The sequence below is a fragment of the Caretta caretta genome, chromosome 2, assembly GCF_965140235.1.
Source record: "Caretta caretta isolate rCarCar2 chromosome 2, rCarCar1.hap1, whole genome shotgun sequence".
NCBI classification, from domain to species: domain Eukaryota; kingdom Metazoa; phylum Chordata; order Testudines; family Cheloniidae; genus Caretta; species Caretta caretta.
Genome location: NC_134207.1, coordinates 150,253,722 through 150,274,508, shown reverse-complemented (window position 1 = coordinate 150,274,508; position 20,787 = coordinate 150,253,722). Strand labels below are relative to the sequence as shown.

Below are 20,787 nucleotides of genomic sequence, written 5' to 3'. Positions count from 1 at the left end.
ACCATACACAGGGCAATACTTGTACTTGTGCTTTCCCACGATATACTAACAAGCCCTGTGCGCAAGTCTGTGATAATATAGAAGATAGAAAGTATGTGCATAGGTACCTATTGCAATGGAGTGTGTGCAAGCGTGTTTGTGGCTCTGAGCCGGGAGAAACTGATCAGCGGTATCATCCTTTGGCTTCAGCAGTGTGCTCGCTGTCAGACAGAGAGGGTGGCTTGTAACCCATTACAACAGCCTGCTTCCCTCCCTCCGTCTGCGGGGGGAGATGGAGAAGGAGAAGGGGCGGGCCCGTCGGAATATGCAGATGAGCCTCTGTGACGGACAGCTCTGCTTTCCAATGTCTCTCAGAAACTCGAGTGCTCCTTCCCTCAACTCTTCACTCCAGACTCTATACTTCCCCCAAAATACAGGCTGGCCGGCGCTGGGGGAGCGGGCTGGCGGGCAGAACTCCATATGCAGCAGCCACTTTCTTGAGCCGGGCTCTCTCCCTCCCTCTCTCCCTGGCTTGCTTCCTCTCTCCCCCTTGTCGTTACCCAGCTACTTCTCCCCTCTCCCCATGCCCTTCTCCTCCTGAGCGGATCCGCCGTTGTGGTGCTGGCCGAGGTGCATGGGGGGCCAGTAGGACACGTCTCATTCTCTGCACAGCTGCCCAGAGCCAGCCGGGGAGAGGGAGCGGGAACACGAAAGCCGCAGAAGGAGCAGCAGAAGCGCCAGGGCCGGTCACCCTCGCCCCCTCCCTGCTCCTGTGCACGCCCGTGCAAGCCATGTCCTATCCTCAGGGTTACCTCTACCAGCCCCCCGGCTCGCTGGCTCTGTACTCCTGCCCGACGTACGGGGCGTCGGCTCTGGCGGCCCCCAGGAGCGAGGAGCTGGCCAGGTCTTCGTCAGGCTCGGCGTTCAGCCCTTACCCGGGATCGGCAGCTTTCACAGCCCAGGCGGCGGCCACAGGCTTCACCAGCCCGCTCCAGTACTCCACAGACCCCGCCACGGGATTCCCCTCCTACATGGTAACTACCGAGAAAAATCCTCTCCTTCTTCATTAGCATCCTCATCCTCATCCTCCTCTGCCCCTATCTCCTACACACGCACCATCAGTAACAGAGCCCGGGCTGCACAGCCACGCGCTGAGCACAAACTCAGCCGCCAGCGTATGTTTTCCCAACACCACGCTCAGAGTGCAGACCCGAGGTGTCCAAGCGGGGCAAAGGGAGAAGAGGACAGGGGCCCTGGCACTACCTCGGACCGGACCCTGGCGGCTCTCGGGGCTTGCAAACATAAAACTGAGCCTGCCCTCGCTCGCGTGTCCGTTAGTAAAGAATCCGCATTGTCTGAAGCAGTTTGGTGGCTGCGTTTTGTGCTGCGGGAGGAGAGGGGAGGATTTCTTTTTTCTTGCTTTTCCAAGCCAACGATTAGTGGAGCTCCGGGAAGTGAGCCCGGTGCGGTTTCAGTTACTTTCAATGCGTTTTGTGCTAATGGTTTAACTGGATTTTAGGAATGAAAAGAAGCATCTGTTTGCGATCTGTGAGCTTCGCTCGTACCCAAGATGGTTGTGGTGGCCGCAGCTTCAGCTTTCACTTTGTTGTCATTACTTAAAAGGAACATTTGAAATTGCGTGTGTCTCTCTGTGTGTGTATATATATATATATATATATATACAGTTAGATAGTTACAGTTATATAGACACACATCAGGAATTTAAGGTCGGAGACTCCAGATTGGTTACGATCGGTTCCAGGAAGGGGTGCCAGAAAGGTTAGTTATATAAACCGACGGAAAACCAAACGTTTTCTGGGTGTAAAATACTTCAGCAGAAATGTCGTGCAGTCTCAGTTCAATGCAATGTGAAAGATCTGCCCCTCCTGACTTTCCTGTCGAGGAGCCAGTAGACAAGTGGCTGGAAGTTGCAAAGTGTGTTTGTCAAGTATTAAGAACATTAGGTGATTTTGGGGCCGAAACTCTCCCTTCTCTGGGATTTTTAAACGTCCTTAAAGTTATCAACTTCCTTAGTAATATCTTCAACTTTTCTTCCATTACGCAGACTTAAATAAGCGCAATGCAAACGTTAAAGGGCGAATTAAAATGCTAATTACATCTCATTTAAACAATTCGAAACGGTGCATATCTTCTGATTTGCGAGTTGAATTTGCAATGCATTAGTGCAGTGAATTGCTAAGCGGTGGCTCTGTTGTATTTTCTATAGCAAAAAGGAAACATCTTTTGAACCTTTGAGAGAAACGTAGATAGTAAGGCACTACCTGTAAGGCCCTTTTTAAAATGTCTGCGTGACTCAGAAATAATTTTGGGAAATATTCAATTACAAGGAACTAACATTAACTGAAGATTAAAAGATCAGCGATTAAAGTGTGTGCGGTTTGGGAGGGGGAGGAGGTAAACAAGATCTTAAAGGCCTTTGGGTACCCTTGTTTGCTATTAGAATAGGAATGTGAGACACCAATCCAAGACAATGCAGATATAATCACTGATCTTTTCTTGACAACTTACTAATGACTAGCAGCAATAACAAATTGCCAACCCACTGTTTTGCCCTTTCCAGGGCTCTCCTTACGATGCTCATACGACTGGGATGACCGGGGCCATCAGTTACCATCCCTATGGCAGTCCTGCTTACCCTTACCAGCTGAATGATCCCGCTTACAGGAAAAACGCCACCCGAGATGCCACAGCCACCCTGAAGGCCTGGCTGAATGAGCACAGGAAGAACCCCTACCCCACCAAGGGCGAGAAGATCATGCTGGCCATCATCACAAAGATGACCCTCACCCAGGTCTCCACCTGGTTCGCCAACGCCAGGAGGAGGCTCAAGAAGGAGAACAAAATGACTTGGGCTCCCCGGAACAAAAGCGAAGATGAAGATGAAGACGAAGGGGATGGAGCAAGAAGTAAGGAGGAAAGTTCAGACAAGGTGCAGGAAAGCAATGAAACTTCAGCAGAGGACGAAGGTTAGGCACAACACGATTGTACTATAACTAGGTAGAAAGGTCCCAAAGGGATACATGTGCAAGTGCCAGAATTTATTTAAATGCACTTTTACTTCCCATATTGTAACCGGGATGCTGCGGGATATATTTAAAACTCATGTCCCATCCCCTCTATGCGTTTACCCTCAATAGCTTATCTTCACCTTTAACTGATTAATAACGATAGCAAAGACCGTTTACACTGACCTAATTCTGCAATGAGCCATTCCCCTAAAACAGCTAGCCGGAGCATTTGCGTTAATAATGCCTGTCGTGCTTTTGTACGGGCGCACACAGGAAGCTGCTTTCATGCAGCCGTAGTAATAGCCGGTGGGAGTGTTCCTACAAGTATAATTATACATAAAAGGATTTGATTACAAGCGTCGCTTTCCTATCAGTGGTTGTGGTTGCTTCTCTCCTGTTCTCTTTAGTCTATATAACTGACTGTACCCTTGTTTGTTCGGCTGCTGCCTTTGCAGGGATCAGCTTGCAGGTTGACTCGCTCACTGATCACTCCTGCTCCGCGGAGTCGGACGGGGAGAAGTTGCCCTGCCGAGTAGGGGACACGCTCTGCGAGTCCGGATCAGAGTGCAAGGACAAATACGAGGACATCGAGGACGACGAGGATGAAGATGATGAAGCAGAGAGAGACCTTCCCGCTAAGCCTGTCACTTCCTCCCCCCTCACCGGAGTGGAAGCCCCCCTCCTTAATCACCCCCACGAGGACGCTTCAAGGAACTCCAATAAGACTACTTTGGACAACAGGATTTCCCCCAGTTCCGAGATACAGGCCATTAAGCCCAAGCTCTGGTCTCTAGCTGAAATAGCCACCTCGGACCTTAAAAATCAGAACCTGGGCCAAAGCTGTCAGCCACCGGCTTTATCTTCAGTAACCCCCTCTTCTACTTCTCACAGCTCTGCCTACTCTCCCTCTTCTCTCTTAGGAAGGCACATTTATTACACTTCTCCTTTTTATACCAATTATACAAACTATGGGAACTTTAACGCACTCCAGAGCCAGGGGATCCTGAGATATAACTCCGCAGCAATGGCTTCGAACGAGGGACTAAGTCAGACTGTACTAAATACAAGCTCTGTTCACAAACAGAGCAGTGACTCTTTGAAAACGATCACTAACCAGCTAGAACAACATTACAGGCCCTCTAGTTATGAGTCTAAGAAAGGTAGGTGACTGATTGCTTCTTTTCTTCCCAAAGGCAACATGACTTCTATACACACTGTAGATAAAGAATGCTTATTTGGACAACCACCACTAGGGCCAGCAGACAAACAAACCGACAATACTTAAGAAAAAGGAGCTGGAGCTAGACAACAATATATTTTGGGAATTTAAAAATATATTCCCCCTTTTTTTGTATGTAAGGAATAGAAAAAAGAAATAACAGAGGAGTTAAAAAAATCTAGTGGGCTAAATATGTAGCTTTAAAAGGGTTTAAAATAAACCCTTTAATATATATAATTTAAAAACGCTGCTATCTTTACCTTTTGTGCATTGTGTTTAGTAAAACAGGACACTAACTTTTTTTTTAATTTTAAGGAGTTAAATATAGTTTTATTCGATTTAAGATAAAGAAAATAAAATGATCCAAATTACCAAATTATGTCTATCATAAAACCTCTATTTTTCCCATACAGTTTTAAAATTAGTATAACAAATTAATATAATTGTCTGATTTTAAAAAGAAAAATAAAAGCCTGATACCACCATTATCCAAACTGTAGTCAATTGTAAAATATTAATGTAGACGTTCTAAATGATTTAGATATGAATTTTCTGCAAGTGAATTTTGGGACATTCACATACTGTATAATCTAGTTAGCTGGCTGTGTCCTGTGACTAACTGACGGTTATATTTTGACAGATCCCACTGACGTCTGCACAGTAGGAGTACAACCATACCTATAGAAGTGCAATCACACAGCAATGCAAGTAAGTGAGAACATTTTCTATTACACTGATCATTTGGCATCAGGTCCAAGACATATTGCACAGCTGTAAACTTGCTTAACGTTAATTTCCTGCTTCGTTACATAAGAGTCTGATTACAAAGTAATATGCTCTTTTCTGGTCTTTTTAAAATCCCTTATTACAGCTTTTCTTCTCTGCTTTATACTCTTTTGTAAGTCAGTTTAGAGGGTTCCCAACTCCTTGATATGACCTAAGGTTTTCTTTTACCTTATGTAAAACAAAAATAAAGGAATACTTACATTTTATAGAGATATCTTGAGATCTCTTTTTAAATTAATTTTCTAATAATTGTTATAAGGTAAGGTGCTTGTGTTAAGATATTATTAGAATTGTACATTGTAAATATTTAAAATTAAAAAGCACAATTATAAGATTTCAGCATGCATTTCTAGGAGGTTATGGTATCTCTGAATTGTTTGATGTCTGGTAACAATGGCATCCTTACAACCGTTTATGTTTAAGACTAACCAAAATCCTATAGATCTTTTAAAACTAATATTTTCATGAGAAGATAATAAAAGAGTAAGCATTTTAGGACCCCTCCCCTTCCCCCCCCCCCCCAGTTTAATGGTGTTAGTGTGTAACTGAAGGATTTTGGATGATCTGGTTTTTTCCTTGGTCCACAGGTAGGTGTCACAATTGCTTTGAAAAAAGTCAGCAAGCCATCATCTCTCCCCGAGCTAATATATAGAACAAATCTCTAAATCCGGATCACATCTTGTGCCACTGTATAAAGGAAGACCACAGAGCACTATTAAATCTACAGACTCTAATTATTAAACCAGAATTTTGTTGGACATATGTGAGTTTGCTGGTATAGTATAGTTTCCCCAATGTATGTGTTACTTTTGAAAACAGATCTGTTTTTCTCAGGATATCTTGAATTGATCACTTCATTGCCACGGTATATATTCGATAGGTGTGATAGGTTTTATTGTAAAATTTATTTGTAAAAGATGTATACAGTAGAGATAACAAAGATGTGATTGGAGAACTTGAGTACTTACAAAGTGGAAACAAATTTGATATTTATTTTTGTAATGATATAAAAGCTTCTAGTAATTTATGCAAGTTGTATTGCAATGAAATTGGAACTTTTGTAAATAAATTTTGCCTGGTTTTTATTTGAAACATTAATGGTTATACAATCTTTGGTTGTTTAACAAGATTTCTTTACTAATTTATATCTTTAATTGTAAATAAAAACAAACAGACTAGTCTGCAACAATATGGTGTTTTTGGTTCATTTTCCCCTAAAATACTAAATTATTTAGAAAAATCATAAAATTGATAGTAGTTGTAATTTCACTTCATAATTTTTTAGAATGTAAAAAGCCTAAACCAATTAAACAAACTGCAAATACATGCTTTGTTTAATTAAAGCTCAGCGTTGTTCTGTATAGATATATCGCTATAGATAGATATAAAGGTACACCTGCATGCACATGTACATTTTTTACAAGCTAGCAGAGATGCAGTTATTTTTAGTACTAGCACTTTCCAATGCTATTTTCCTTTTCCATAAATAAAAAATCTGCATAACTCACCCTACTTTGCTATAGCTCAAGCAATCATTTATTTTAATTCTAAGTTATGTCCAGAAGTGCTGAAAATACAAGAAAACAAAATACTCCAGACGCTATTTTTTATGTTTTTTCCTCTTCTAAATTGCATGAATTATATCTATAATTTGGTAGTCCTGTTAGAGATCCACCTTGATTAGACTCAGAAGAACAGATACCCCATCATTTTAATTTTCAGTAAAATAATGAGAATCCCCAAATAATATAATTTCAGAAAAGAAACGAACAATCATTTATTTCCCCCAAAAGATAAATTGAGTGAATATAATTTACGGTTATAAAACAAGAATAATAGCTTCTTAGATTGCCCTTTAATCAATCATACACTTATTTTTCAAGAGGCTCATCTATTTTATTCCATGATTAATAATGTTCCAGCATGAGAGCATTATTAGATCCCAGCAGGGGAGATCCTGGATGCTTTTAGCTGCTTTGGAATGGTCAGTTGGGGTTCATTATGGTCTGATATTGAACAATTTATAAAATCTTGTCTAAACATCTGCCAGCTCAGATAGGCCGATGTGTCTGAGGATGGAAAATTGCTGGACCAGTTGATATTGACAAACGGAGCTCTCTCCAGTGGCTTTTTGTTCAGTGAAAATTAGTGGCCTCTTGCTCAGGTCTTGTTAGAAAGGGCATTTGAAAGTGATCTTAGATACTTCAGTCAGCAGCCCAGGGAATGTTAACTGGATAAAGAGCTATTCTAGACTGGAGTCAGAAAATACATCCTGATGGTACTAAGTAGGGAAAGGGACTTTAAAAAAACAAACAAAAAACAAACAAAAAAAAACACCTTGTATTGGTAACTTACAAAGATGTCAAGCTGATTAAGAAAAATATGTCAGAGAAGGCAGAAATTAGTATTACAGTTCTGGGAAACTGTAGGCTGTCCATAGATAGGTACACTAAAGATCTTTGCGGTGCAGGCCTACTTCAGATATTGCAGGGGGACATGAAGCAACGTTTTAGCCTATAAGTAAAACGCAACTCTGGGTCTGCATATAATACCTAGTACAATTGACAAAAAGTCGACAAATCCTTCAGAGAATGCTTTGCCTTTAGACAAATGTGGAATATTGATTGTGTTCAAATGTTTGCATCCATCTCAAACCTGTTTTTATTGTGCAAAATGGAAACGTTATGAAGATGAACTTTTTTATTTTCCGTTGAGGCATTTGCACTAAAGCCTCTTTTCCCCATCTCTAAGTTAATACTCTTTCCTTTCCACCTCACCCCCCCCCCCCACCACTCACTTTTTATGTCCCAGGTCCTCCAGGGGACACAACGTATACATTGCAATTGGTAAAAACCAAACGCTGTGGCAGAGATTAGAAAAGGCTAACGACATTCCTTTGATGTTTATACGCCCAAAGAATTATAAAAGATTTCCATAATTTACCCACCCTTGCTAGTATTTAGACCTGGATTTCTTTCTGGAAAGGAAAGTAGAAAGACTTGGGGAACTCGCTTTTAAATATTCACTATGTATGTAAAACCCAATGGGTTTCTATCATCCTCTTTGAGAAATTCATGAGTGCTCACGGATCAAGATAGACACCACCCAAAAGATCTGGCAAACAAATGTATTTTTAATAGAAAATGAATGGACAAGAATTCCATTGCCAATCTCAGTTAGTGTTTAATAATTAAAATTAAAAGCGGGACGAAAGCGTGTCTCTGTTAGGCTTTTGGCACAAACAGTGTGATTACTTCAGGAAGGAAAGAAAGACACTTGGACAATAAAAGAGTACTTTGTGTACAGTTTGTTTCATATTGACGCTAATCAGCCCGTTGGGATTAATATCTCACGCCCATCCCTTTATTTACTCCAAATTCCCCTCCCCCCCCCCCCCATCTTTGTAAGTGCTTGTTTCGGAACTGCTAGAACAAACCCTCCCTTCTCCAGGGCTAGAGGTTTCATTAGAGTTGATTTACCGAAATTCAAGCTTTAATCTCAGGTGGGATCCCCGAGGGACTGGTGCTGTTGTCAAATAGGAACAGAGGCGCTTTCCACTTTGGACTGCCTTTCCTTGCTCCCTTCAAATGTCACCATTTGTTCTCAGTAAAAGAGTTATTGTTTCAGCAAAGCTGCTCACCAACTGCCTTTGAAAGTTGAAAAGAACTTCACCCACCTTTGTTTGATCGAGGCTGGGGGAGGGGGAGGGAGACGGAGAGACACGGCACAGGCCATAAACAGAAAGGAAAGGATGTGAGCTGCTCCTGAATACAAGTTCACGGTTTGAGGGAGATAAGGAGTTTAAAGAAAGAGTTAACATACATTGTTATAGACACCAGCGTTTCGGTTTCCATTGACTCTGCATGTAAACCATGCAGACCTAATAAGAGAAGAGCTCTGGTAGAGGAAAAAATAAGGGGATCGGGGGCTTATACACACACACACACTCTTTGAGGAGATCGCGATTAAAAATCTTAGGCAAAGAAACAGAGCAGGGTGTGCTCTGTAACTCCCTGCTACCAGACACAACCGAGCCCATCAGGGGCATCCAACAAGCCATCACACAGTAAAGCCTGTCCCTGCCTCTGTCCTTAGAGGGGCGCATCTTGAACTTCCTGCGCGTCCCACTTCCCAGACTGCCAGTGACGGGCTCGAGAGTTTAGGGTACATAAGGAATGAGAAACCGGGCCCCAGACCCGGCAGAGGAGACAGCCGTTAATTACAGGCATTCCTAGCCAGCTAGAACGAAAAAACCCAAACCATCCCGCTTTGGAAATTTCTTCTCCCGTCACTGTTTACATCGCACTTTAAAATTAGTTAAACCTCCACCTAGCCCCGTTAATAAACCGCAGCAGAAATTCGATTAAGTCGAAGATTTTTATCGCGTATTAACGTTTGCAAAAAAAGATTAACTTACAGATATATCGTTTGATAATGTTATGCATTAAAATATTTCCCTAATTCAAGCACAATCTTCTGCTTATTGAGTTAACGAAAAACATCCTTTTTCTTGTAGGATAAAAAAAATGAAGTGCTGTAAAATTCATGCCTCTCTCTTTAACCCGGCAGATGGAAATTCAGGTACGTTACTGGGTTATAAAGAAGATAAAAAACAAAGCAAAAAGTAAAGGGGGAAAAAAGGAGTCCCGGATGTATTTTCAGATGCATTTATGCATTCCGATCTGGGAATACTAGATAAATAAGACAACTTAATTATTCTGAATTGTGAATATTGTTTTGCCCCTTTGACGCCTACTCTAAATAAACACGGCAACAAAACGGTGAATTTCTAACAGCGCGTTTATATTTTGGCCATAAACAATTATTACAGCGACCGTTCTTATGACAGGATGTATCCTTTTAAGGGAGCGTTTTACCTGTAAACAGTCTGGCGGAGGTGACAGCTGGACTCCTGCAATCTGGAACAATTCCGACTCCCCACCGAATAAATCAGAGGCGAATTTCACTGTTTTGTACCAGTCAGGGCAAGGTCTACTCTATTTTCCCGAGAAAAATAAAAGCCATGAAATGTAGGGACTTGACTGTCCCGATTTAAGCAAAAGACATTTGCTTCCGAAACGGGAGTTTACTTTTAATGGCTGTAATCTGGGAAATATAAGTAGCCTTAATAGTAGAGAGAAGCTCACCTGAACCTTAGTTCCTCACAACCGTACTACAATAGGCGGCATTGTCAAATCACTTTGCTAAATAAAGTGCTTGGGTAAATTAATTGTGTGTGCTTAAAAAAAAATAATAAAGAAATGGCTAAATGCGAATGGTATGTCTCGCTCCCTGTGCAGCAGCTATGCGAATACGGTAATTGGGCTCTGTATTAAATGTACAGAAAAATAAGTATGTGCATTTTTATAGGGAGATAAATTGACAATTTATTGTGTCTAACTTCTGATCAATTATTAATCGTTAATGTCAACAACAGGGTTATAATTACCTTCAGTTATTTAAAGGAATATTTATTTTTCTTCTCTCTGATCTGGTAATTAGTTAATGCTCTGGTGTAATGAATTCGAAGCTGATTTGATTATGATTTAGACAGTTTCCCCCTGCTCTTTTGGCAGCCCCTTCTGCCCAGCTCTCGGGGGAGAGAAGCACCCCGATGTAGAAGACGCCATTTAATAGCAAAACTCGCAACGTTCACGTTTCAGGGCATAAATAACAATTCTGGAGGAAAAGGGAGAAATGACAACCAAATAAACAGCAACTGGAAAAAGGCTAATCAAAGTTGGTTGGGTGCGGGCTGCTCAAAGCAGCAGTAGGTCTGAGTCCCATAAGGTGCCAGCAGTTCTTGCTTTTCTCTGCTTGATTAAGAGAAAGGGCAAACAGGACATTTTAACCCCTGCCATCTTCTCGCGGGAGAAAAAATAAATGGGCTTGATTTTCGGCCACCGTTAAAATCTGCAAGATAATTTAGCGTTAGTAGATTAAGATGGGAAGCAATCTGCTCTGGAACTTGGTAGGTTGCAGGAGAAAAAAAGTACATTGCAACGGTTGTCTCGTGGGGCATCTGAAAAGTGAATCACATCTGGAAGTTATACAATAACGTTAACTGTCTTAAAGGCACAAGTTTGAGTAAAACGTGGAAGAGAGGGGGACGAATTTAAAAAAAAAAATCTAGCACGGAGAAGCATGCAATGCTTTGTGATAATTAAGACTTTCCTCAGAAAACTGCTTCTAGTAATATATCTTAATGTGGAAGAGCCTTTAAGGCTGCTAATCAGCTGGGAGGCACAATATGGACAAAGACAGGCATAATCACTGATTTGCCATCTCCCAACGATTTCAGGGGGTCTGGTTAAATCTATCAGGCCTGATACTTGAAATAATAATAAATAATAATAATAATAATACAAGTTTAACATTTAACCTTTGAACCCTTTTGTTCAACGTTTGAAAATCTAAAAATCTATTTTGCCCAGATCCCCTCCTTGAACTAAATTTTATGTAATACATTGTTAGTTTAACGTTGAAGATTAATGCATTACAAATAGTACAATGGAAAACGGTATGCCGCTAGAGTGTTTCCACACTGCAACAAAAATGCAATGGGGATTGCAGTCAAAATGAAAGTTTTCAAATTAATTCAGCTTGACAGCTTTGATATCACCCAGCTCCCCTTTCTGTAACTGTCCACAAATGAATGCAGTTTCCAGAGTGTATGTTTTAATTTGTCACATCAAGGCAATAAAGGCAGCAATATATACGTAAGCCAGTTAACATTGTAATAACAGGTTTAAAGAGCAATTAAATGGTAGTGAGTCGCATGTCTGATTTTCAATAGGCATTACCACATCAATGGTACCTTTTAGACTGACTATAACTTAGCATGATTGTCTCAATTAGTTTAGCTACACGATAGTTATCCTGAACTCTTTGTGAGTAATCAATGTTACGCAAGTTCACTGCACTGAGCCGTTACCATTGGAGAGCAAGACGTGAACATGCTAAGTGACATGGGCCTCATATTTCCAGAAAGCAAATCTGTTTTTTCCAGAATGAAATAAACAGTAATTTATAGTCTTATAAATCTGTTTCCGAAATAAGTGTAGCAAAACGTAGATTTATAGGCAAATAACTATTATTGGCCGTTGCTGATAAATGAAACGGTCACTTTACTTTAACGTCAAATGCGAGTCGTCCCTATTATATTTCTCTCTTTTTAGTGCCGAGTGCCTAAGATGTTTATTGTCACGACTCAGGCGCGAACTACAAATAACTTTGAGGGATGTTTACATCAAATTGTGTGTGTGACTACATATAATACTTATCTGCTCAGATCACGTAAATTTCACTGTTAATATCATAAGCAGTCCAAATGTTCGCCGTTATGGGTATAGAATCGTAGTATAAATATAAAGGATACTCTGGGGGAAAAGATCTGTAAAATGTGGGTGTAAGTGACATATAATGAAAAGAGAAAGGTCCTGCAAGAGCAAATCGCTGTTGAGTAACTTGCTAATGTTTCATCACGTATGGATCTCTCTTCATACCACGTTATGGGCGACCAATAAAAATACAGAGATGCAAATTTAGTGAAAGTTGTGTGAACCGTTTTAAAACACTAGCAAGTTCGCAGTGTTTTCTGACAAGGAAAAAAGAAAGCGCACCATTAAATTTTAAGATAAACAACAGGCAGGGCAATATCTGTTGTGGAAGTTATTCTCATTAGTCCTAACATTGTCTCACCATTAGACAGGGCTGGAGTCAGCCTCAGCCCTAAGATTTGAGATCTGCAAGCTTTTTTTGCATGCACATTACATTTCTGTCATGCTTTGCAGCAGAACACGATATCCCCAAAGAGGGGAAAAAAAACCTACCCTGACAGCAACCATTAGTTAAGAGTGCAATGAATAAACCCCTTGCACAAGAGTATCAGAACTAATTAAGATTCTGTTTAGCAGCCCTGGATGGAATGTTAATGCAGCTTTGACTAACTGGGAATAAGCAGGGGGGAAAAAAACCTGCATTTTAAGAGGAATGCTGGGGTGATAACATCTCTCACTTCTTCTGTCCAAGGTCTGCCCAAGCCTGTTACAAAGTCATTATCTCAAATTACTCCTGTACTTCATTTTTAGAGGGTTTTGGGCAAGCATAGATCCCTTGGCGTTGAAGCGCTGCGTAGAGCCTCACAAAGCCAATACTCTCTAAGGGGATAAAGGCTGAATCAACCCACGATCTCTACCTTAGAAAGTTTGCTGGTACCAGCTCCTTGGACAAATATAGCCAGAATTCTGAAGGCAGATTAGGATCTATTGCTGGCGTCTCAGCACAAATCCCTAAAGGCTTTTTGACCCTTTGAAGTTTCGTCTATTTTGCTTACACAGAAGTTTACATGATTAAGTCAGGATTTTACAAGGCTCAACAAGGCAAATTTAGTCACCTCGGAACACTCAACACCAAATAAAATAAATAAATAAATCCAGTTGTCCTGCTACTCATTAAGCTACAGAAATCCTATGTACTGTGTAATATATCTCGGCGATTAACCTAATATAGAAGGAGAGAGATATCGCCAAGTTTTCCAGGTTTGTCTTAGAAGAGGCAGTGTGCATTATTCACTAAATCCTCGTTGCTGTGTACTAGGTATTGGTATTTGTAAGAGTAATTAGCATAATGCAAGGTCTATAACCCGGAGAGACAATAAAAATATACTTCTAGAAGTCCTTACCAGTGCTTCTACATTTCTATCCCCGTTTTGACCCTTCTTATCCAGACAATTCCATCTTTCCAAAGTAAACGTTTCCCACCATTTTACCTGTTAAAACAACCTGTTAAAATGAAAATCTGTGCGTGATGAGAGAGCCGCAGATTCACAATATAAACAATACGGCAGAGTTGGTGCTTGGGGAATATCACCTGTTAAAAGACACTCGTCAGTCAGGGCAGTAGGTTGCTTGAGACTGGAGTTGCATGTGACCCGCCATGTTTTTCTTTTTGTGTTTGTTTTCGCTTTGTCTGGTTTTACGAAACTGCAGCATCTTACTGGCTCGGCCCTGGTGCTTGTTTTGAGTGCAACCCACCCCCCGCTTTGCGGACTAGCTAATGCTGCAGAGTGCCTTTCCTGAAAGGAAGGAATGAGCCGCGCTGGCTAATAAAATAAATAACAGGCCTGACAGTCTGCAAAGTTTTGCGGCTGCTGCGTCTGTGAGTTGCAGGGACAACAGGGCAATCGAATGAGCTGCAGATTTCTCTTCCTTAATTGATCTATAATTGATGAATGGATTTTCTTGTGCGGCTGAAGAGTGTCTAAAAACTATTAAAGAGGTAGGTGTACTGAGCGGTGTTACTTTTGTAAGGGATCAGAGGGGTAGCAGTGTTAGTCTGGATCTTTGCCGCTTTTGTAAGGGAGGTAGTTAAGAGCAGCTGGGAGCCTTTATCAGTGAGATATCTGAGTTGGGAAAAGGAATGCATTAGCTATCTATGGATGGGATTCAACTTTCCACAGGTCTCTAGCATTTTCAGCCTAAAGTAATAGGTGACTCACATGGGGCTGGGACTGGGGCTGAACGTAGGCCCTCTCCTACCATGGATTCTGAAACCAGACTCCCCACTGATTTCAATGAGGAGTTCTGCTTCCAAACTGATGTAGGAAAATGTAAGTTGAGTTTAATTGTGTCAGCAAAGAGGAAACAAAATGTTGTATCATTTCTATCCCAGGCATTTTGATTACTGGAGAGGGGGATTTTCAGACCTGTTAAGGTAGAAACGGATATTTCAAATTACAGTATCCTCCCATAGGGCTGTTCTCGCAAGCTAAATATTTGCTGCTGGCTGTAATGAGATGTATTCCTTTAAGAATGAGAGCTCACCTCAGCAGAGCTGGGACAAAATTATGGTATTTTGGGCTCAAATTGTTCCCCCCTTATCTGTGCATGGAGCTGGGTAAGCACTGAGCTGCTTCTACCACATCATCCCTTCCTCCTGAGGTCCTGAGACCTTGCAGAGGGCTTTCCATGTACTCAGGAACTGCATGGGACGCTGGGGCCTGGCATTTGACAAGCTGGCTGGCATGAGGCCTGGGCATATCGTCCTTCCATCAGCACTTGGAGATGAAAAGCCATTCTGCTAGGGAGGTGGCAGGCCCCAAATCCAGCCCAGAGAGGCAAGAGTCCAGATCCACAAAGGCACTTAAATGCCTGCATGCCAGTTTTGTGTTCGCTGTGATCAATAAAGCCCCCACCAACCTGGTAGGTGCCTAAACTCATTCTGCACCTAAATTTTCAGGGTAAAAGTTTCCTAGTCTCCTAAATTCTGCCTCTGGGCATGTGCATTGCTGTCTCCATCTATATTGTTATCTCCTGACTAAACTCTAGAGCTATTCACAAACTAGGGGAAGATTGGCATTCATCTGCTTAAGTCACATGCAGGGCCTGATCTGGTAGGCAGCCTCTGAGCAGGCCTGCCAGATTGGGCCCCAGTCAAAATCCAGCTGGAGTACAAGGTGTTCTCCACATTATAACGTTTAGCCCAGTGGTGAGAGCACTCACCTAGGATGCAGGAGATCCAGATCCAATTCCCATCTCTGTGCCAGAACAAAGAAAGCATTTGAACCTCTTCCATCTGTCAGGAGGATGCGCTGACCAAAGAACTGGGATATTTTGATATGCAGCTTCTCAATCTCTCCTGCTGAAGCTGTTCCACTTGTGGATAAATAGTGATAGATTGATTAGAGCAGCCAGACTAGACTCAGGGTCTTCCACCTCCTATAGAGTCATTCTCTCTTTCTTTCTGGCCCAATTACTGTTTATGAGAATGCCTCTGTTATCCAGTGGTTAGAGCACCCTCCTGTGAGGTGAGAGGTACCCTGTTCAAATCCCACATCTAGTAGAGAAGGGGGAATTGAATCTGGGTCTCCCACATGCCAGCCAAATATTCTAACCACTGGGCTAAACGTTATAAGGTGGGCACCACCACTCCTCCTCCCCAGCTCTTTAATGTCAACTTTAAAGCGGGATGGAAACTTAGTCCCCGAATCTGCAGAGAGTTTCCCTGGCATTTTAGAGCATAGGCCAAGTCCATGGCAATCACAGTCTTTCGCTTGGCATGTTCAGTGTAAGTAACAGCATCACGGATGACGTTCTCTAAAAATACTTTCAGCACTCCTCGGGTTTCTTCATAGATCAATCCGGAAATACGCTTTACGCCACCATGGCGTGCCAAACAACGAATAGCTGGCTTCATGATACCTTGAATGTTATTACGGAGTACCTTGCGATGGCACTTAGCACCCCCCTTTCCCAAACTCTTACCACCTTTTTCCGTGACCAGACATGATGCTACAACCTTGAAAACACTCTGCTTGTCAAGTGAGGCAGGTACTATTGCCTCAAGAAAGACCTTACACATCTAAAATACCTGACTGAAGGCGATGGGCTCCTGTTTGTGGCTCACTAAGCTGCCTACCTGCAGCCCAGATTTAGATAGGTGCCTGTCTCCGTGTGAGGGGTGAGTCTTAGACTACACCTTTCTTGTTGGCATCTCCATTGGGTAGCTTAGGTGCCCCCCTGCCTAGCATGGTGGCTTTTGTAGATCCCATTCACATGTAGATCCTCTCTCTCCCCATTCATTATATAGAGAGTGTAGCTGTGTTTGCTCTAAACTGAGCGCTTGGGCAACCACCCAGGAGTGATTCAAGTGCATTGCACATCCAGCAGTGTGTGTTCAGGTGCCCAACCCCACAGTGCTTTGCAGCCACGTTGCTTCTGCAGCTGCTCCCAGGACCCTCCTGCTGGCTGTGCAGAGCGGGGATGAGGAAGAGGAGGGTGCTGATGTCAGGGTGTCTCCCTTCCCCTGCCCCTGCACCCCATCTCCACAGAGCAAGGGAGAGGGGACAGCCTGGCTCAGGACTCGGAGCAGAAGAGAGCTGCTGCAGTCTGAAGGAGTGTTCTCTTCCCAGTGCACAGTCTCTGAGATTTCCCCAGCAGCCAGCACAGTTTGTGGTGAGTTCTAAAATGCCTAACCTGTCCTGTAATTATTGCTATGGTAACTTTTAAAAAATATATATTATATCTAGGTTTTTTGTTTCTACTGGTGCACATAACAAAATTTATTCCACACATGGATGGAAAAAATTAGAGGGAACATTGGAGTGTAGGTGCCTAATTTAAGATTTGTGGATCACAGTGTTGTTCTTGTGCTTTTCTAGGTACCTAAAAGTTAGGCACAGTGGTGCTCAGTGTTGCAACACCTAAGTCCCTTTATGGATCCCACCCAAGGACATTCTTTGTGGATGGCTCTTACCTCCTGCAGATACTGGGAATCCACAGGTCTTGGGGTAAATCTGTGGCCCATTCTCCCTGAATGATCTGTGGGAAACAAAGTATAAGGGGATCCTCATTGAATTTTATTCCTCCTTTGTTCCTTCCTGTGTGCTATTCCATGAGAGGGGAAGGTCTCTTTGCTAGGAAGAGTCTTATAGAGAAAATACACTGCTTGTTTAAAACACAATTGAAAGTAGTATTGCCAACTCCAAACATTCAAATATTATGACTCAGGGCCCCCCAAAATCACAAAATTAATTTAGAAATAATAATTTTTAAAAAAATCCAAAAAATATTGGGTTTTCATAAGGTGCACTCAGATCACAATTTCAAGCATTTCTCCATAAATATGAGGACTAGAAATTTACTTTAAAAAAAGAGCTGAGATTCTTGCATAATCACTTGACTCCAGGAACTGGGGTTTAAGAAAAATACCAAGTATTAAGAGACTTTCAATAAAATTGTGAGACCTGGCAACATGGTGAAAGGTACTTGACCTTAAAATGCTGTTATAGTAAGAAAAGTGACTATTAGTGTCTCATTTTCTCCACAGATACACCTAAGGCCTGGTCTACACTGGGGTGGTGGTGGTGGGGAATCAATCTAAGTTACTCAACTTCAGCTATGTGAATAACGTAGCTGAAGTCAACATACTTAGATCTACTCACTGTGGTGTTTTCACTGCGGTGAGTCGACAGCTGACGCTCCCCCACTGACTCCGCCTGCGCCTCTCACCTCGGTGGAGTACCGGAGTCAACGGGAGAGTGCTCGGCGGTTGATTTATCATGTCTAGACTAGACGCGATAAATCGACCCCTGCTGGATCGATCTCTGCCCGTCAGTCCTGTGGGTAATGTAGATAAGCCCTCAGAGATGTGCTTCCGAGTTATATTCGCTCACTTATCCCACTCTACTCAGCACTGCTGAGGCCTCAGCTGGAGTATTGTGTCCAATTCTAGGTGCCACACTTTAGGAAAGATGTGGACAAATTGGGGAGAGTCCAGAGGAGAGCAACAGAAATGATAAAAGGTTAAGAGAACCAGACATGTGAGTAAAGGTTTAAAACAATGGCATCTTTTGTCTTTAGAAAAGACTGATGGGGGGACCTGAGAACAGTCTTCAAATATGTTAAGGCCTATTATCAGGAGGACACTGATTATTCCTCATATCTACTAAACATAGGACAAGAACTAATGGGTTTAATGTGTAGCAAGGGAGATTTATATTAGAATTAGGAAAAAAAACTTTCTAATTAGAAGGGTAGGTAAGATCTGGAAAAGGCTTCCAAGGGGGGTTGAAGAATCTGTATCACTGGAGGTTTTTAAAAAGAAGGTTGGACAAACATCTGTTAGGTTCACTTTTTTCTGCCACAGCACAGGGGGCTGTACTTGATGACGTCTCAAAATCCTTTCCAGCCCTATATTTCAATGATTCTGTGATTGATTCTCTAGGTCAGTAGTTCCCAAACTTGTTCTGCCGCTTGTGCGGGGAAAGCCCTTGGCGGGCCGGGCTGGTTTGTTTACCTGCCACGTCCGCAGGTTCGGCCAATCGCAGCTCCCATTGCCACAGTTCACTGCTCCAGGCCAATGGGCACAGCTGGAAGCAGCGCGGGCCGAGGGACGTACTGGCTGTCGCTTCCAGCGGGTCCCATTGGCCTGGAGCAGCGAACCTTTTTTGCAGCTGCAACACATTTTTGACTCATATTCAATCTGTGAGCTACTGTAACCCCCAGATCCTTTTCACCATCTACCCAGTTATTCTTAATATTTACTTATGTATTTGATTTTTCCATCCTAAGTGAAGTACTTTGCACTTGCCTTTCTTGTTTAATTCAGACCCATTCTCCAATTCGTTAAGGTTATTTTGAATTCTAATCCTTTCCTCCCAAGTGCAACCCCTCTCAGTTTGGTGCCCTCCACATATTTTATGAGCATTCTCTCTACTCCATTATCCAAGTCATTAATGAAAATATTGATAATACCAGACCCAGGACTGACCCTTGTGGGATCCTACTAGATATGCCCTCCCAGTTTGACTGTGAATCATTGATAACTATTCTTTGAGTATGGTTTCTCAACGAGTTGTGCACTCATCTCATAGTAATTTCATCTAGACTGCATTTCCTTAGCTTACGAGAATGTCATATGGGATTGTGTCAAAGGCCTTAATAAAATAAAGATATATCACATCTACTGCTTCCCTGCTATTCAGTAGACCAGTCACTCTGTCTAAGAAGGAAATTAGGTTGTTTGGGATGATTTGTTTTTGACAAATTCATGCTGTCTATTCGTTATAACTATTATTCTCTGTGTGCTTACAAATTGATTGTTTAATCATTTGTTCCAGTATCTTTTCAGGTATTGAAGTTAGGCTGATTGGTATATAATTCCCAAGTCCTCTTTGTTCTTTTTAAAGTTAGATTCTATGTTTGCCCTGCTCCAGTCTTCTTGGACCTCACCTGTACTCAGGAGTTCTCAAAGATAATTGATAACAGTTCTGAGATTGCTTCAGTTAGTTTCTTAAGTACCCTAGGATTAATTTAATCAGGCCCTGATAACTTGAATACATCTAAGTTTTCTAAATATTGTTTAACCTGTTATTTCCCTATTTCAACTTGCATTCCTTCCCCATGGTAGTTAACATTAATTGTGTTGAGTATCTGGTCACCATTAACCTTTTTAGTGAAGACTGAATCAAAATAAGAATTAAATCCCTCAGCTTTTTGGTTAGTTAGTAGCTCTCCTTTCCCAATAAGTAGAGGACCTACACTTTCCTTCATCTTTCGCTTGATCCTAATGTATTAAAGAACCTCTTCTTATTGCCGTTTATGTCCCTTGATGGTATAACTCATTTTGTGCCTTAAGCTTTCTGATTTTGTTCCTGCATGCTTGTGCTACTCTTTTGTACTCCCCCTTAGCAATTTGTCCATATTTCTACTTTCAGTAGGATTCATTTTAGATTTTGAGGCCAAGAAAAAATTCGTGATGGAGCCATATTGACCTCTTAGTGGTCTTCCTGTCTTTCCTTCATATCAGGATAGCTGACAGGTATGTGTTTAATATTGTCTCCTTGAGAAACTGCCAGCTCCCCTGAGCTTCTTTTTCACTTAAATTGCCTTCCTATGTGACCTTTGTGATGCTGACATGGGAACATGCTATAAGAATGGATCCAGGGTTCGATCCTGTATCTCCAAACTTTTTGGACACCCACAGAGATGCAAGACAGATCCCCAAAGTTACTTCGGGTAACCCTGACAGACTTAGTGTAAATATAATAATCTGCTAGTTTTCCATATCATTTTGAACTCACAAACTTTGACTCACTTTGTAATGTATTTTACCTGCTTTAACTTCTCAACACCACCAATTTCTTTTTCTTAGGTAATAGACCTTTAATGAGTTTACTAGAAAAATTGGCTGCCTATATTGTCTTTGGTGTGAGATCAAGAGTATCCATTGACTTTCTAGAACAGCCTTCCAAGAGGAACAGTGGGGGCAAAA

The 20,787-nt window shown here is 41.9% G+C and overlaps 1 protein-coding gene and 1 long non-coding RNA gene across 6 annotated transcripts in view; both read left to right on the top strand.

Annotated features, from left to right (window-relative positions):
- Positions 1-373: 373 nt before the first annotated feature.
- On the top strand, positions 374-6,105 carry IRX2 (iroquois homeobox 2). Of its 2 annotated transcripts, none has more exons than XM_048839480.2 (5): positions 374-1,013; positions 2,561-2,966; positions 3,464-4,168; positions 4,868-4,935; positions 5,601-6,105. In XM_048839480.2, the coding sequence occupies exons 1-4, from the start codon at positions 771-773 to the stop codon at positions 4,909-4,911; spliced, it is 1,398 nt and encodes a 465-aa protein (XP_048695437.1). In that variant the 5' UTR covers positions 374-770; the 3' UTR covers positions 4,912-4,935; positions 5,601-6,105. The 2 variants fall into 2 exon arrangements, with proteins under 2 accessions (XP_048695437.1, XP_074981587.1); XM_075125486.1 differs by lacking the exon at positions 374-1,013 and adding an exon at positions 1,058-1,758.
- Positions 6,106-14,015: 7,910 nt separating this feature from the next.
- Positions 14,016-20,787, top strand: part of LOC125631964 (uncharacterized) — a 93,556-nt gene continuing 86,784 nt past the window's right edge. For 3 of the 4 annotated variants that reach the window (XR_012667108.1, XR_012667107.1, XR_012667109.1), the window contains exons 1-2: positions 14,016-14,292; positions 16,844-16,967. This is a non-coding gene — a long non-coding RNA (uncharacterized LOC125631964). The remainder of the gene's footprint in view (positions 14,293-16,843; positions 16,968-20,787) is intronic. The other variant, XR_007355117.2, reaches the window with a different exon arrangement.

Coding starts and splice junctions, on each gene's coding strand:
- IRX2 (XM_048839480.2), top strand. CDS start 771: ATGTCCTATCCTCAGGGTTACCTCTACCAGCCCCCCGGCTCGCTGGCT. Junction 1,014..2,560: donor CGGGATTCCCCTCCTACATG/GTAACTACCGAG, acceptor TGCCCTTTCCAG/GGCTCTCCTTACGATGCTCA. Junction 2,967..3,463: donor AACTTCAGCAGAGGACGAAG/GTTAGGCACAAC, acceptor CTGCCTTTGCAG/GGATCAGCTTGCAGGTTGAC.